The sequence below is a fragment of the Carassius auratus genome, unplaced genomic scaffold (assembly GCF_003368295.1).
Source record: "Carassius auratus strain Wakin unplaced genomic scaffold, ASM336829v1 scaf_tig00024766, whole genome shotgun sequence".
Taxonomy (NCBI): Eukaryota; Metazoa; Chordata; class Actinopteri; order Cypriniformes; family Cyprinidae; genus Carassius; species Carassius auratus.
In genome coordinates, this window is record NW_020525372.1 from 246,235 (window position 1) to 263,000 (window position 16,766).

Genomic DNA, 16,766 nt, shown 5'->3' on the forward strand with positions numbered 1-16,766 from the left:
ACACAGGCCCTCCAGGATCAACGTTCCCCACTCCTGGTCTAGATGAATCCTACGGAATAAAAAGTTCTTAAATTTGCATAAAATAATTTGAATAATATGCCTTGATGAACCATGCACAATAAAACCAAGAACCTGTACTGTATTAATAAAGTAAATAGGGTCAGTTTTAATTTAAAGGTAGTAGCCCATGTAGACGGCCATGTAGACACCGTATGTCTAAAAGCAAAGTCTCTCTGTGGCGTTCTTGAAACATTTGGATTTGTTTACCAGTTTAAATAAAGCTGACAGCATCTTACACTTTCAGTCTCATTTAGTGTGGAATAGGGAATAAAAACAGGCTGAAAAAACCAAGCGTAGGCCAAGCCACTGACTCAGAGAAGGAAAGGACCTCAGCTGACTGCCGAGATCACTATTTGTCCCAGGAGGCTTGCAAAGGCTATAAAAAGGTTTTGATGTTTGACACCAAATTCCCATCACAATACCCTCCTCCTGCCTCACGCATGGACACATTAAGAAAGGGAAGAAAGGGGAAAAAAGAGAGAGAGAAAAAAAATACACTTTTCGCACTTTGGCAATGGCTAAGGGTTTTCCAAGCCTCCCCACCAAATCGAGACTGTTGGATGACTCCCAATCGCAGCCCTTGTTCCCCTTGAAACACTGCGTGCCTCCCCTCTTCCTTGCCAGACTCTCCCTCGGCTCTGATTCCACTCCTCACAGCCTGACAACACTGTCTGTCCTCCAGCCAAAAGCATCAGATCCTTGTGTGAGAGAGGACTTCCTCCCCACCATCTCCTGTCCTCCGCTCATTTGTGCCTCTTCACTTATTCATTCACTTTCCTCGTCTCTTCCTAGAGGTGGGAGTAAAAGGCTGAGCGTTAAAGTTTACGGCATTCCAGTTGATTCCCCCCCCCCCCCCCCCCCTCCAATTTGGCAGTAGCTAGAAGCTGGAAAGTGACCTGCTCAGATGTTTGTGAGGCCGTTGTGGTCCAACAAACATTGGTGGAGAGAACCACCTGGGAAGGGAAGAGCGAATACAAATCACGACCCTGTCATCAACCTCATATCAAAGGAATTCTTGGCGTAAGATGAGGTGGACATCATAGTGTCAACATCTTGGCCAGATCTTTTGAGTGCATGTGACATCCCTCGTGGTGTAAAGACGCCACAGGAAGTAAATCTATTGTCTAAGCTGACATTCCCACTTCTTGCCTTGATAACACACAAGCAGGGCTGTTGTCTAAAGTGAGCACTAACACTTTCGCAGTGCAGATCTAGAGAGAGCACAAGAACTTCTCCCTTCTCTTCATGTTCTCTGTGGCAGAGGAACAAAACGCGTAAACACGCTGGACACCGGCCAGTTGGCAGTATGAAAGGGGACTGCAGTGCACAACTGAATAATGTTAGCCATCTGAGGACAGAGATAGTCCGTTCCAACACACCCCCACCTCCACAACACAGTGCGGCTTGTCCTCTTGGCACAGGGGACCCGCTCCATCTCCGCACCTGTGCAGGAGGAGCACCCGGAAAAGGAAGAGGGGGGCAATAAATCAGTCTTTTTGCTGCTGAAGCAAATCTAGCAGATAACATTACAACTGGCGCAGGAGAACCGCAGAATTCTCCCTATAGAAGGACTTCCTGTTGGCCGGATTTATAAATAACAAAAGGACTTGAGCGGAAATGAGTAATGAAATGTTTGAATGCAATTCTGCGCCCAAAAAAACACCTGACATATGGTCATAATTTTAACGCATAAGTAGGTTGAGTGATATATATGGAAAATTCTGGATTTATTAAGAAACTATGCAAGGTTGTAAATATTAATATCATTTCGTCATTTAGTTTTGTAAATACTGCATCATTATTGCTTCATACAGTATATATATATATATATATATATATATATACAGAGGTGGGTAGTAACGAGTTACATTTACTTCGTTACATTTACTTGAGTAATTTTTCGGGGTAACTAATACTTTTCGGAGTATACTTAAAGATGGGTACTTTATACTCTTACTTGAGTAAATTTTGGGGGGGAAATCTGTACTTTTACTTCGTTACTGTGGGCGACGCTGCTCTCGTTACTTTATCTTAATGCAATAAATGTTATAAATGCTTCAGTTTATTCCAATCGCGCCGTCTACTTTTCTCTGGCCAATGAGCGATGCCCATTCGCGAATGATTCATTCTTTTGAGTCAATTCTGTTCAAAGGCTTGATCAAACCAATTGGCAAACGAGTGAATTGGTTCATGAATCAGTTTAAATGAGTCGTTCAGTGCCCTGCCGCACGCGCTGAGCGTCTGAAGCGGTTCACTTCCGAGTTTAAGAATATCAGCAGCGTTGAAAACGGGGCTATAACAGGTAATAACTTGGGCTACATTCGATTACAGTACACGATACCACTGTGACATTAGTTTGTTGTACGTGTGTGGCTTATAACAGAGGGGAGTCAAGTTGAATGAAGCTTCCAAAAGACAAAAAATAGCCAATTAAGATTTTATTAATTTTAATACAATCACACCGGTGCGGGTACGTTCAGCAAGCCATATCATCAGCTGCTAAATTCAGATCTGTGATCGCTTGCTGGCGCTGAGCCAGAGACAGACGCGTTTTTACAGCGCTGCGCATTAACCAATCACACACGGTTCTGTTGAGCTTTTGAATGCAATGGCCAATCAGAGGCGTTCCGATGAGTCATCGCTGAAATGCCGGTGCTTCCTTCACTCGCTTACTGACTGAATACCTCTTTCTGGCGAATTCTCTCGTCAGAAACAACAAAGTACAGATGTGTGTATGAATCTATAATTAAGATATTGATTTCACAGTGTTAACAGTTTCAGTGATTTTAATGGGAGTTTCTGAGAGTGATTGAAATCTAGACTGTCAGTGAAAATGATCTTTAATAATGTAAATGTTATTTGCTCTATTTCTGAACAATGAAAGATTAGTAGCAATATTTATATCACATTAACTTTCAATGTTAAATTCACATTTAATATAAAGTCAGTCGTATTAAAAATATGTTATGGCATGACACCTATATCTGTTACTTAAGTAAACAGACAGGGTTTTATAATAAATTGGAGTAAAGGCTGATGAAATATATACATTTATACACACACACATACATTACATACATTTTATCTATATATCTAAATAAAAATAGGCTCCGTATATATGACCCAAAGTAACTATAGTAACTAAGTACTTGAGTAGATTTTTTATCCGATACTCTTTTACTCTTACTCAAGTAACTATTCAAGACTAGTACTTTTACTTTTACTTGAGTAAATATTTCTAGAATTACTTTTACTTTTACTTGAGTAAAGTTTTTGGGTACTCTACCCACCTCTGTATATATATATATATATATATATATATATATATATATATATATATATTGTTTATTGTATACTTTTTCAGCAATATGTATACAATGATTTTGTTTCATTTCTAACATATATCAATCTGTGTCATTTTAATTTGTGTTGGGTGCTTCTGTAATTTTTAGTTATTTTGTCACCAATATTATATCATATAATTGTGCTTTTATTGGAAAAAAAATATTTATTTATTGTTTTTAACTAAAAGGTTTTTGTTATTGTTCTTACATTAAACTTGTTTTAATTACACTTTGACACTTTAACTCAAACACTGACATTCATCCAATTAAAAAAAAGGCAAATACATAATCAAAATGCTGAAAAATCATTATTTTTCAACTATACTGCCCAGGTCTGACCATAACCTCCAAACAAAAAGACATATAAAATTGAAATACTCCTTGTGGACACAATCTAACAGCTGAAGACTGATTGCTGAAAACAACAAATTCCTTTTGGATAGATGTTCCTGTTAGCAAATTAAACAACTCGAGGTCTTTATCAGAACAACTTTAACACTTATCACTCTGGAGGAGCACAGTTTTTTTGCAGCTGTGCCACCTGCGAAATGTTATTTTAGAATCCCAACCCTTTCTACATCCTCTGACTGTTTGAATTCCTTTCTGAAAGCATGATGCTCAATGCATCCATCTCATACTAAATCTGACGAATGCCCTAGACAGATGAGCCTTCGATGGCTGTCCTAAATGTCTTCAGTGGAATAAATCATTTTCTCTTCTTATTGCCAGAGCCACCTTCCATTATTAACCATTTAGGGGGGTGAGATACTTAGCTGGGTGAGGGGGCCAAAGGAAAACATTCCAGCCGCCCCTTGTAGCCAAAAAGGATATGCTATAATTAGTTCCAGGAGGGCGAGCAGTAGCTGAATGAGGAAAACTGACTTGTTTATCCAGAAGAGGAATAGCAAAATTCTTGTCAAGTCCATTCTCAAGATGTGGAGACAGCCGTCCAGCCTCTCAGCCATGTCAATTCATCGGTGACATGCTAAACACATCATAACCCACACACAATGACCCATGCCAGAGGACGGAGGGCTGCAGACGAGCATGTTTTATATTGCCCATTCATAAAAAAGGAAACAGGAAGACAAAAAATGTTGGTTTTCTGCCTCAAATTGCATTGGCTGAACTCAAAAAAGCCTTAGCACACAGCTGGAGATGCAGGCTCATTCTTCTTTCAGACACCCTAACTTTCCGATCGCTTGCTATCTTTCTCTACTTTCCATCTCTGACTCATTATCATTCATACACTTGGCCGCAAGTTCATCTTGGACTTATTCACAGGATGTCATACCACTATGCCCACTCCTCATTCAGGATGTTTGTAGTATGACCACAGACCGATGAATATAACTCAGGATTCACACCAGCTTGTAACGGCAACATGTGTCTTTGTGCAACAGAAAAAATTGCATTCATATTAAGATTTCTTTAGCATTTTTCTTTTTACAAAAAATACATATAAAAATATGAAGGAAATATAAAAGGAAATTATAAATAAATCTTAGAATTTAATGAAAATCAGGATTTTAATTTGTAGCAAAAATAAAAATAAAAACCATTAATGTTGATGCCTTTCTCAAAAGAAAATGGTTGAAAGAGCTGATGTATTTGGTAAAATGTATTTGTTGACTAGCTTAAGTGTAGTTAACCTTTGTCCCATAAAGTTTTAGGTTGTTAGCTTCAATCAGAAAGACAAACAGTTTTAAAAATCTCAGAAAACTCTGAAAAACTATTAATAAATTCATTATGTGAATCTTTTAAATTAGGAAAAATAAACCGTTTTCTTTGCTATTCCTGTTGTTGTGTGAGGAAAATGTATAGAAAGTCTACACAGCACCTATAAAGCATATCACTCCACTATGTTTTTGTTGAAGTCTAACTGATATCAATGTGTGGGTGGATCGAGCGTGTGTGTGTGTGTGTGTGTGTGTGTGTGTGCGTGTGTGTGCGCGTGGGAGTGTGTAAATGCATCACGCAGCCATCATGAAAGCACAGCCGAACGCACCTTTGGGCATCAGTACAAAGGAAATAGAGCAATAAATGTAAACTTCATCAGCACAGTCCAAAGAGTTCAGCCGTTCATACTCTCAATCTCACACATTCATTTAAACAAGAACGTCTGGATCAAGTTTTGCCCTGCTATGTTGTAAAACTTAGGTATGACGCTTACAATGCAATCTAATGCAAGTAAAACTATATAACAAACATCAGTGTTTCAGAGCTTAAGTGGAGAGATTAGGGTTAAAAAAAAACCATACATATATATATATATATATATATATATATATATATATATATATATATATATATATATATATATATATATATATATATATATATATATATATATATACATACACACACACATGTTTATTTTTGTGAAAAGTGGGGACATCCCATAGGCATAATGGTTTTTATACTGTACAAACTGTATATTCTATGGCCCTACACCAACCCTACACCTAACCCTCACAGGAAACTTTGTGCATTTTTACTTTATCAAAAAAACTCATTCTGTATGGTTTATAAAAGTTTGGAAAATGGGGACATGGGTTATATCCTCATAAGTCACCATCTCCTCGTAATACCGGGGTCATACTCATGTCATTATACAGAGTTTTGTCCTGATATGTCACAAAAACATGCCTGTCCACACACACACACACACGCACACACACAAACACTCACACTTATCTTGGATGTGCAAAGCATATTTTTAAAATGGACTTTTGTAAGTTACCTTTCTATAATTGTTCTCTGATGATCACGCTTTGGTGCTTTAAAGAAGATTAATTTACCAAAAATGCATTGAACAGTAAGCCATGGTGCTTATATAGGCACCACGAGTTTGAATCCAGTTTGCAACATTCTCTCGTTATCTACTAATCACTAATTCAAATGAAAGTGGCATAAAGTCCAAAACACACAAAAAAAATTATTAGTTAAAAAGACACGCTATTTTGTCTTTGCGTTCTAGAGATGCTCCTGTAAGACTGCACTCATTCTCTGACCCATCTAACCCTTTGCATGTCTATTAAAGTTTCTGTCCTAAAACAGTTTGACGTGGCAAGTAAAAGCTGAACTTTAGAATGTACGCCATAGGGGCTCAGCCGAGACCTGGATGTAAAGGGTGTTTTGGAACAGTTCGGCTCACACATGTGACTCAAATCGCATTCCTGTGTGATAGAGTCAAGATGGGTCATGTTTTCCTCCAATACAAATGTACTCGTTTCTGTATTGAACAAATCATTTCAGCCCCCCGTGCTTATAGCAAATCCATGCAACTATATCGAACTGTGTAATGAAATCACACTGAGGATCCAAGGATCTGATAATAAAATAGCCAACTTTAAAGATTTGCACACAGTATATCAAATCTGTGCTGTCACTTTCCTAAAAACGTATAGTGAATTCAGATGTGACACACTTTTCAAGTCAGACTGTGTATGTATGTGTGTGTGTGTGTGTGTGTGTGTCCAGGGGCCCTGGAATGGTTTGCTTTTCCTGTCTCTCTGAGAAAAATCCATAAGGACACAGAGCCGGCATGCCACAAAGGGTTCATTCTCTCCGAATCTCCCCGCAGTCATTCTGGTGGCACTTTTAACTGCCTGCAGCTTAACTCTTCCAGCTATCAATCAAATGTGTCAACCTGATAAACACTGAAAACTACAGGTTATCGGAGGAATTACTGAATGAAAACTGAACGCAGACAATTGATCTATTTCCACCATCTTTTTCACATTGGAAATCAACTGAATAAGAGACAAACAAGTACATAACTGTATGAATGCTGACTTCAAAAAATTACAAGAATATATTTAAAATTTAATTGAATATATATATATATATATATATATATATATATATATATATATATATATATATATATATATTCAATTAATATTTTTCCCAATTGTGCAAATAAAAAAAGGCAAAGGTTTTTATTTTACCCCTAAAGGAAGGACTAAATTAAATCATGCTTTTCTCCAATGGCGTTGTAAATATTTTTTTTTATGTTTTTGTGTAATATTATATTTGTCACTAGGTATAAATCCAAGAATATTGTAAAGGTGTATATATCAGTGTGTGTGTGTGTGTGTGTGTGTGTGTTACAATAGTGTTAAATCGGATACTGCATATATATAGGCCAGATCAATATGAAAATAAAAACTGATAATTAAGAACATTATACTAAACTTTTTATGAAAATAATACCTGGATTTTGTATAATATAAATGTTTAATAAATGATATTAGGGTACAGAAAGGAACAATAAATGAATGAAAAATCAAACATTATTCAACACATCATGTTTTTCCAAAGTATTCACAGCATGAAGAAACCCTGAAAAGCACAGGTAAATGCAATCGTTCTGCAAATGGATGTGTCCAGTTATATATGACTAGTGTAAACAAACTCACCCATTTCCTGGGTCTTCCTCGAGGTCTCTTCTCCCCTGTGGTCTCAGCTTTCTGCAAATGCCAACAACCATGAATTAGTGGCCGGTATTTGATCAAGTGCTTTAAACAAAGGTTTTAGGCACACAATTTGTCACAAGCAGAGTTGTTTTCATATACAGTCACAAAATGACAAGGTTAAATGCTAGGGCTTCATTTCCTCTAATGCTTTTGATGCAGAAAGAGTTTGTAAGGTATATCTGGGCTTCCAACAATGAACTGTCTTTATCGCTCAGGTTCCTGGTCTGTGCAACATAATATTTCACTAGAGGAATTTTATGCCATTCAGGTGTAAATAAGAGCACCATTATCAGCAAAACCACCCAGATAAGGGCCATGAAAGACAGTTATGGGGTTTCTATCATAGTGGCTCCAACTTAGGTTCAATTAGGTACTCTAAAAATAAAACACCTTGCAGAAAACGAAGTCTTTAACATGTTTTTTAAAACATATAATTTTGTTGCTGAAGATGTTTGAAAGACAATTCTTGCATCAGTGATTGTTAGGGGGCAAGATTTCTGATCTAACGGTTATCTAACTTCACCGTCTGAGCCAGAACTGCAGGGAAGTATATCCTAAGGACATTGCGTGTCATTCAATAATTTTCAAAACGTAACTGAAATTATTTGACAGGTGGAAGCAGGAGAATTTTGCGCTGTGGGTTTAACAGTGGTGCCTTCGTGCATCATCTTAAACAATTAACAAGACAAGAGGCGTCTTCATTATTTATAGGATATAAAGTTTTCTTCTGGCTGTGGGCTTTTGTTATGCAGAGCCCTGCAGGAAACCTTACTCAAATCATCAAACATCTATGAATTCAGTGAATGGCCCAGGAAGGGTAGGTGTCAGGGGAATCATGTTTGTCAGCAGAGTATACATCCAACCAAATAAGATACAAATTATTGTTGGTAGAGTGTGTCTTGAACCTATTAACATCATCAGCATGCTAAAGCATTACACACTAATCTGATAGAGTTCAATGTGGTGTCAAAATAAATCCTGAATCATGGGAACATTTAAGGTTTAGGTGTATGACGAAGTCAAGACGTGTGGAACAATAAATGTGTCGCTGACATGAAATATAATTTATTTAGTATTTAATAAAATTAACTAAAAGTTCATAATTAGTTTGTTTTTGAAAGAGTCATTTATTTGGTTTTGTTTTGTGTTTTTTTCGGTAATTACCACAAAACTAAACTAAACTAATGTCAAATAAAATCAAAATGTGAAATGAAAAAAATTTAACTTAATAAACTAAAATGAAAGTTAGAAATGTTGCCTTGGAAACTAATATTACTTGGAATACTAATATTAATAAAAATAAATAAATATATAAAAACGTCATGCAGATATATTAATAATAATAATAATAATGATAATAAAATAAATAAATAAAAAAGACAAAAGCACATACAATTACTAATACTTTAAACTAATACTTTAAACTAAAAGTTTAAATTAAAAACATGAAAAAAATAAAAAATAAAATCGAATTAAAAATGGTGTAACAGTACATAAATAATACTAAAACAGCACTGGTTTTGTGAACTAGAACAGCGAATCACTGAAAAGATCCGATTCAACAAAATTATTTTGTTCATGAATCCGACAACACTACTTCTCTCAAGAATGTGCGAATCAGCTAGTGAAGACATTACAATTTTCAGTAAATTGTCTTACATTTTGGTCATTCCTCACTCAAATTTAGCCAATGGCTTTGGAAGACTTGTTATACAGTCAAATGGGCCACTCTCATTGTAATTTTGAAGATTAACAGACCAACATTTACTTTCATTACATGCTTCAATAGAATCACCTTTTATAGAAATTGTACCTTTAGGGGTGCAACAGCTTGTCATAGGTCAGACAACTTAGTACCTTATTTACTTCTAAAATATTCATAGCAGTACCTTAAGGGTACATATCACTTTAAGGTACTAATACACACCATTCAGAGTAACGGTGTATTCACACCAGGAAAGTCCACTAGTTCACTTGCTTTGGTCCGGACCAAATACAAAGTTGATTTTATTTTTTTTTTTTGGTGCAGTTCGATTTCACACTGCCCTTTTTGCAAGTGAACCAGAAATCGTAAACAAAACCACACGTGTGCTAAGGTCATCCATTCATTGGACAAAAAACAGCACGCATAGAAAAGCAATTGCAGGCTTTCACAAGTGTCAGCTAACGGCGCAATCGCCCATAAACACCTCTTCAGCTGGGTCTCGGTTCGGTTGTTGGGTGTGCACCAGAGTGCGATTGCTGTATTCACACCTGCCAAAAAGATCCGCACCAAAGAGGGAAACAAACCAGAGTTTGTTTCAATCAAACCAAACAAGACAAGACTTAAGAGAAGGTTGTCCCTTTAAAGAAACTCCTAAACTAACTGTACTCCTAAAGGTACACTTTTAGCACATTTTTCTATGACAGTGAAGAAAAAGTCAAACGGGCTTGGAAAGAAATGAAGGTAAATGATGAAAGAATTTTCTTTTTTGGGTGAACTATCCCTTTAAACCCCTATTCTTATTATTGGAAGACTTCCACAACAGCTTCTACAGTGCATCCTCGTCTCTTGTGCTGTGTGTAATGTGTTCAGCCGTGTTTGGGTTGGTCTGTTTGCCCTTACTAAGTATTCAGGCATTGTCAAGGCTCACATTACAACTTCTCCAACAAACACAGTTTGTTTTGAATACCCCAAGGACGCTTTACCATTCTGCGTAGGCATGACGAAGAAACATAAACCTGAGCGTCATAGTTCACGCCACAGCCGGTCACTTGGAAAGGACACAGAGGCAGCTACGTACATATTGCCTGTCAGCCTGAGTCCGGCTACCAATTTTTTGAATTGAAAATGGGTAAAAATTTGATGTAAAGATTAGATTACGCTGTTTATAATTCTTGCACATTCTCAAAGACACAATCCCTTTAAGCTCGTCTCTCCTCATCTGCATCTTTCTCAATATCTCTGTCTTTCTCTGTCTAATCAGTGTCTCCATACCCTCAAACCTCTGTTGGGGAGCTTGTATTTTTAATAAGGAGATTTAATGGTCTGCAAGCCGACACCCTGATCAATTAATCATGTCTGTGTTTGCGTGTCTCGTGTCTCGTCAAGCCAAGTCCTGTGTCTCTGGCAGACACGAGCCTGGGTGCTCACTGTCCTCTTCGACACCAGGACATCCTGCCATGCGTGTGAGACCGGGGACAAGGCCATCTCTCATTAATGGAAAGGGAGGGGCAGTCTCGCATCTCCCAAACCTACTTTTACAAATGGAGGGTATAAAATTAGCCCCCTTGTGCCCCGTTTCAAGTTCCAACAATGTCTAGTCAACGGAAAATATTCGCAGTAGTCATTAGGGACAACGCATTGACTAAAATGATTGTAGCGTGTCGGAAACTGTCTGGAGTTGACAGCTAAATTCGTGTTAATCATCATCAAGGTATATCATGGTTTGTTTAGCCTGGATTGTTCATATGATACTAGTTCTGTGGGTTCTTTAGTGCAATTAAAAGCTAACAATAGCAGCATCAGTAATGCGCGAAATTGCATTATTTATTGACTACTACACTTCTTGAACATGTCAGCGAGTTACTAACTCAGCTCTCCTTGTCGGCTCGAAGATGAGAATCACATAATACTTGTAAAAACCAAACGCACTGACAGTTGGAGGGAAGTTCCTGCAAACCTCCAGACTAGACCACACAACAAGCGAGGCAGAAATGTTAATGACTTCATTACAATCCTCTTGCCAGGACAACTCGTCTTTAAAGGCATTCCCAATACATAAACAGAATTGTGCCATTATAAATGCTGACAGTCACATTCAGCTAAACTGATGCATGCATGCAACTAAATCTTATGTGATGTCTGTTCACATGGGTATTAGAAAGGAATGGGAACAGAGTTTGTTTGGCAATATGCAGCAGTACATGCTCTATCCTCTCTGTGCAAAGTATACACTTCATGCATGTGTGTGTGAATGCATGATTGTGGTTCTCTCACGTATGCATGGTAATTTGCCCAAGGCGAGACAGAGAGAGAGTATTTATGTGTGTAGAATTCACTGCCACTTTTAGGTGTGTAGGTCAGCAGGATTCCCCTCACCACGTTACTGAAGCTTAGTGTTAATTACTGTGCTGAAACACAGAGCAAAGGACTTCAGGTCATTGCTGTCCGTTCACACAGACTGTATGATTGAGAGATAAAGGCGGCAGCCCCCAACATTCACACACGCATACGTACGCCCCAGATGTTGACACACTTCACATGCTTCTAAATGTTCCTGACACGTTCTTGATGAATGATTCATAAAACTGGAAAGAACCCATTTCCCCAGTTAGCACTGCCAAGGTTAATATTCCTTTTCTTATGAAGTTAGATGATAGATCTCATGATAGATAGAATGATAGAACAATAGGTGGAAGGATAAAACAACTGACAGAAGGGTAGACATATAGATATAATAGAATGATATATAGGGTGGTAGAACAATAGAACGATAGATAGAACGATAGAACAGAAAGTTGTACCTTCTGCACTGCTTTGGAGGGGCCCTTGTTCTTGCTTCCTTTGGGGCGTCCCCTCGGTCGTTTGGGGACAGGCTCTCCTGTGGGTTCCTGAGGAGGAGAGGAGGTACTTGGGCCATGAGGACAGGAAACAAAGCCATGGGACACTTTCAATCAGCAAATCAAATGACATTTATTTGGAAGAATGCACAAGCACTCTTTCCATACTAGTTTCAAGGCTTCAAATTATAAAACAATAAATACATTGCTCAAAATAACAGCAAACGTATTTGGACACTTTCGGGTTGTCAAACGTTTGTGGATCACGATCCTAGTAAATGTGATGAACTACACCTGTGGTTACTCTGCTATGTGAACGTGAGGTGAACTAACCTCATACATCCACTAAAAAAATGGACAAACTGCTTTAAAGTAATTGTAAAAGTAGCTTAGCCAAGTGCAGGTGCCATTATCTGCCTTTTGAGGTGTAGCTTGAGTGTCCAGAAGTGTCCAAATACATTTTTGAGACCACTGCTGCACTCTCCCCCTTCTAATTAAAGACAGGGTCCTCTTCAACCGTACACGCATTTACTTATTACGTATTTAAAATTTTGAAATGTAACATTTTTCACATCCATGCATCATCTTTACCAGCCAAACGATTCAGTATACTGGGTTGCCAGCTCATCCTGATGGCTATTTGCAATTAGACGACGTATTGCAGTGAGTCACTACTGAATTACTTACGATATGTGAATCACATCCTCTGACCACAAACACTCAAAAGTTCAAACAAGAATTTTGAAGGATGTGGTCATGACTAAACAGATGGATGTTCACTGACATTACATTTTAATTACACGCCTGTTGTTATTATAACCACTACTCACATCAACGGGGACATTTAAAACAGACAATATACAATATTCTTCTCATTACCCTTATATACACAACACAACTACTATATTATGTTACACACACACACACACACACACTGTAGCACAGACATTAACATTTAAGGCATTAAGCTAATCTTATCCAGCAATTCACAAAAGTGCTTTCGCATCACATATTAGAGACCGTTGTGATCAACAGATGGCAAGCATATCATTTGGAATGCTATCTACTAGGAAAGAAGTGCTTCCTGTACAAATACAAACAAGTGCTACTCGTACAATAAACCCAACATACACACAAGCTATACATTCAGTCTGCAGGAATTCCCCACAAGAGAAATGCAAGCGTCAAATGCAATCACAATCTTAAAACTTCTGTCTAAACAGGCCTAGTGAAAATTCTTGAATATAGTAGAACAGAACACACCTTACTGACTGAACAGAACAGACTTTGCAGTGACAGCAGTGTCCTTCAGTGTGCCATAATTGAATTCATCAAAACGTAACGTAATAATAAAGTAATTAAAGTAATATTTTCATTATCTATATTTATTATACACACATCTTAAAGTAATAAGAATATTTAGACTTAAAAAATAATTTATCATACTGAATGTTCAAATCAAGAACAAATAATAAAACATTATTAACAGTAAAAAAAAAGTGTTATTATTAACAGTAATAAAAAAAATTCTAATTCAAAAACATTAAAATTAAAATGTTGAATATATGTATATATATATATATATATATATATATATATATATATATATATATATATATATATATATATATATACATACATTCATACACACACACACACACACAGTGTAATAGTTATGGCCAAGTTATAGTTCTACCAGGATAAACATATACTTTCCCTCCTTTACTGTGCACACTTACTTAGTTCACAAATATAGAAATACCAGAAATTGGTTTGCTGGTCTAGTTGATTTCCCAGCCTGGCTAAGCTGGTTTTCAGCAGGTTTAGCTGGACGCCAAGTTGGTCAAACTGAAAAATGACCTAATTCCTCTCTAAAAACTGCAACCAGACCTGTCTGAGAGGCCAGCAAACTAGAGCAGTCTGGTTTAAGCTGTTTTTGCAGCAGGGGTGCATGTAAACATGAGCCATAAAGTGCGCGCTAAGAGTAATATGGTTACAGTAAGAATGTTTATTGAGCAACCTGGTAGGTCTAAACACGTCCATTCCCGATTTAGAATATTAAAGGCGGTGGTGGAAGAAATAAGAGTCACACACTGACCTGTTGCGGCTTCCTGGGTCTACCCGGTCCCCTCTTCTTTGGCTCAGGCGGGGCGGGCTCGGGCTCGGGCTGCGATCCTGAAGCTTCGCCGGCGGCTTCCTCACCGCGCGCACTCATCGTGTGTGTGTGTGTGTGTGTGATCCAAACCGAGTCTCGCGCACCTTCCGCTCCTGCAGCACGAGCTCTTCGCCGGTCAGTCAGTGTCTCACGCTTATCAAAAACAATGCGCACATGAAGGGGATGCAAAATTTAAATTAAAAGCGCGGTATTGTGAGAAGCACGTGCGGCTACTTGTTTGAGAATTTGGCACAGACACACACACACACACACACAGATGGAAAAAAATCTCCTCTGTAGAATTAAGTGGGGGTGGCTTTAGCAATAAAATAAGCCCAGTGATCGATTGCAATTTGAACGAGACATTCGCAGAGGGAAGTGTGGCAGACTTTACTGTCAAATCCACGCTACTGCGGATTCAAGAATTTGCGGGGAACGATTTGGTTCTACGCGGATTGGATCAATTTAAAAATTGGGGGCATTTTAAATGCACCCCTGTTGCCCACACGGAATTAAGTCCACAGACTGTGGATGAGGATGAGGTATATACATTTAAAAAAGAAAGAGAGAGAGAGAGAGAGAGAGAGAGGTGGGGGGGGGGTCACTTTTCCCGTGGGTGGATAACACGGGGAGGGAGGGGGCACGAGAGGCGCAAAAGGAGAGAGAGAGAGAGAGAGATAGAGAGAGAGAGAGATGGAAGTTGGACAACAGCCAGAGAAAACATGAGAAATACTGAGAGGAGAGACCACATTGAGACAAACTCACGTGTCCAGCACCATTCATATCACATATTACTGGCTACGCTCCAGAAAGGTTTAAAGACACAGCAGAGTTCATAGACTGTTTATCTGTTTGTTTATTTCAAGATTTGTAGTCGATATATAGGCCTATAGGCTAAACTTCGCTTGGATGTGCTGCGATTGTTTTTCTTAACGACTTTGTTTCTCCGCTAAGGATTCTTTCAGTAGGCTATACGTTTTCAAGAATAAATATTTGAGAGAGAAGTTTCGTATTGCATTTACTGGCCTCAGCATTGCCACATGATGAGATCATTCCAGTTTTCAACTTTCAGAGGTTGCATAATTGCAATAGCCCACAATATCTATATCTATCTATCTATCTATCTATCTATCTATCTATATATATATATATATATATATATATATATATATATATATAATTTATGCATTTAGCAGATGCTTTTATCCAAAGCAACTTACAATGCATTCAGGCTAACCTTATTTTACCTGACGTGTTTCCTGGGAATAGAACCCACAACCGTTTGCGCTGATAACTTAATGCTCTACCACTGAGTATATATATATATATATATATATATATATATATATATATATATAAAACCAGTCGTCACTGGTTTGAAGTTTTGCGTGCCTCGGAACACAACATAGTTGTTGATTAATTTAAAGTCTGGCATGCATGCCAAACACAATTTTGCGGTTTGTATCCTAATGATGCATGTGGAGGAAAATGCTATTTGATGATAATAAAGTTTTTAAAACCATGGTTAATTTACTTATCTAAATGCGTTTGGATTCATTAAACAAAAATAAGTCATTGGTTTGGCATCGGACAACACTGTTCGTGCTGCATGGTTTTGTTAATTTTCAAAAAAATAGATAAATAGACTACTGTTCTTGTGAATCATTCTTTGGGAACTGGACTACACTGCTGCCGCTGCATGATTTTGATCCACAAAAGAGAACCACTTGCCTACATAACTGGACGTTTACACTAAAAATACACAGTTCACGTCACGCCTCACATGCATAACTTAGTAACTTAGCTTGGATGTCTATGAGTTTGTACTATGCGATTTTACGCACTCATCAAAAGTGTGTGTTGTAAGCGAAAGGGAAGCAGTTGTTTTTTGTCCCTCAAGGCCGCGAGCACAAGCAGATCGACCTCCAACAGCCGCGTGTCTTTGAAGTCTTCCGCCCATCGACGTGGAGTGAGATCAATTACACAAGAACAACAGTGACAAAGAATACACTGCTTTACGTGGAGGGCCTTTCCCACGATCTGACCAAGCCTACTGGACAAACGGGGGAGGAATGGCAAAGTCCTCCCAACCCTCTCCAAATGAACACAATTGAGTCAGAGATGGGCTTTATAACAGAGAGCTGGAGGATCTTGAACTCTAAGAACTGCACAAAGGACAACAAA

General features: G+C 38.0%; 1 protein-coding gene across 1 annotated transcript in view; it reads right to left on the bottom strand.

Moving 5' to 3' along the window:
* LOC113078232 (high mobility group protein HMGI-C-like) overlaps nt 1-14,681 on the bottom strand; it is a 30,748-nt gene extending 16,067 nt beyond the window's left edge. The window contains exons 1-3 of the mRNA XM_026250554.1: nt 14,526-14,681; nt 12,392-12,478; nt 7,829-7,879 (exon numbers count right to left, since the gene is read on the bottom strand). Of these exons, the coding sequence (XP_026106339.1) occupies nt 7,829-7,879; nt 12,392-12,478; nt 14,526-14,642 (255 nt within the window). The 5' untranslated portion in view covers nt 14,643-14,681. The remainder of the gene's footprint in view (nt 1-7,828; nt 7,880-12,391; nt 12,479-14,525) is intronic.
* Nucleotides 14,682-16,766: the final 2,085 nt, after the last annotated feature.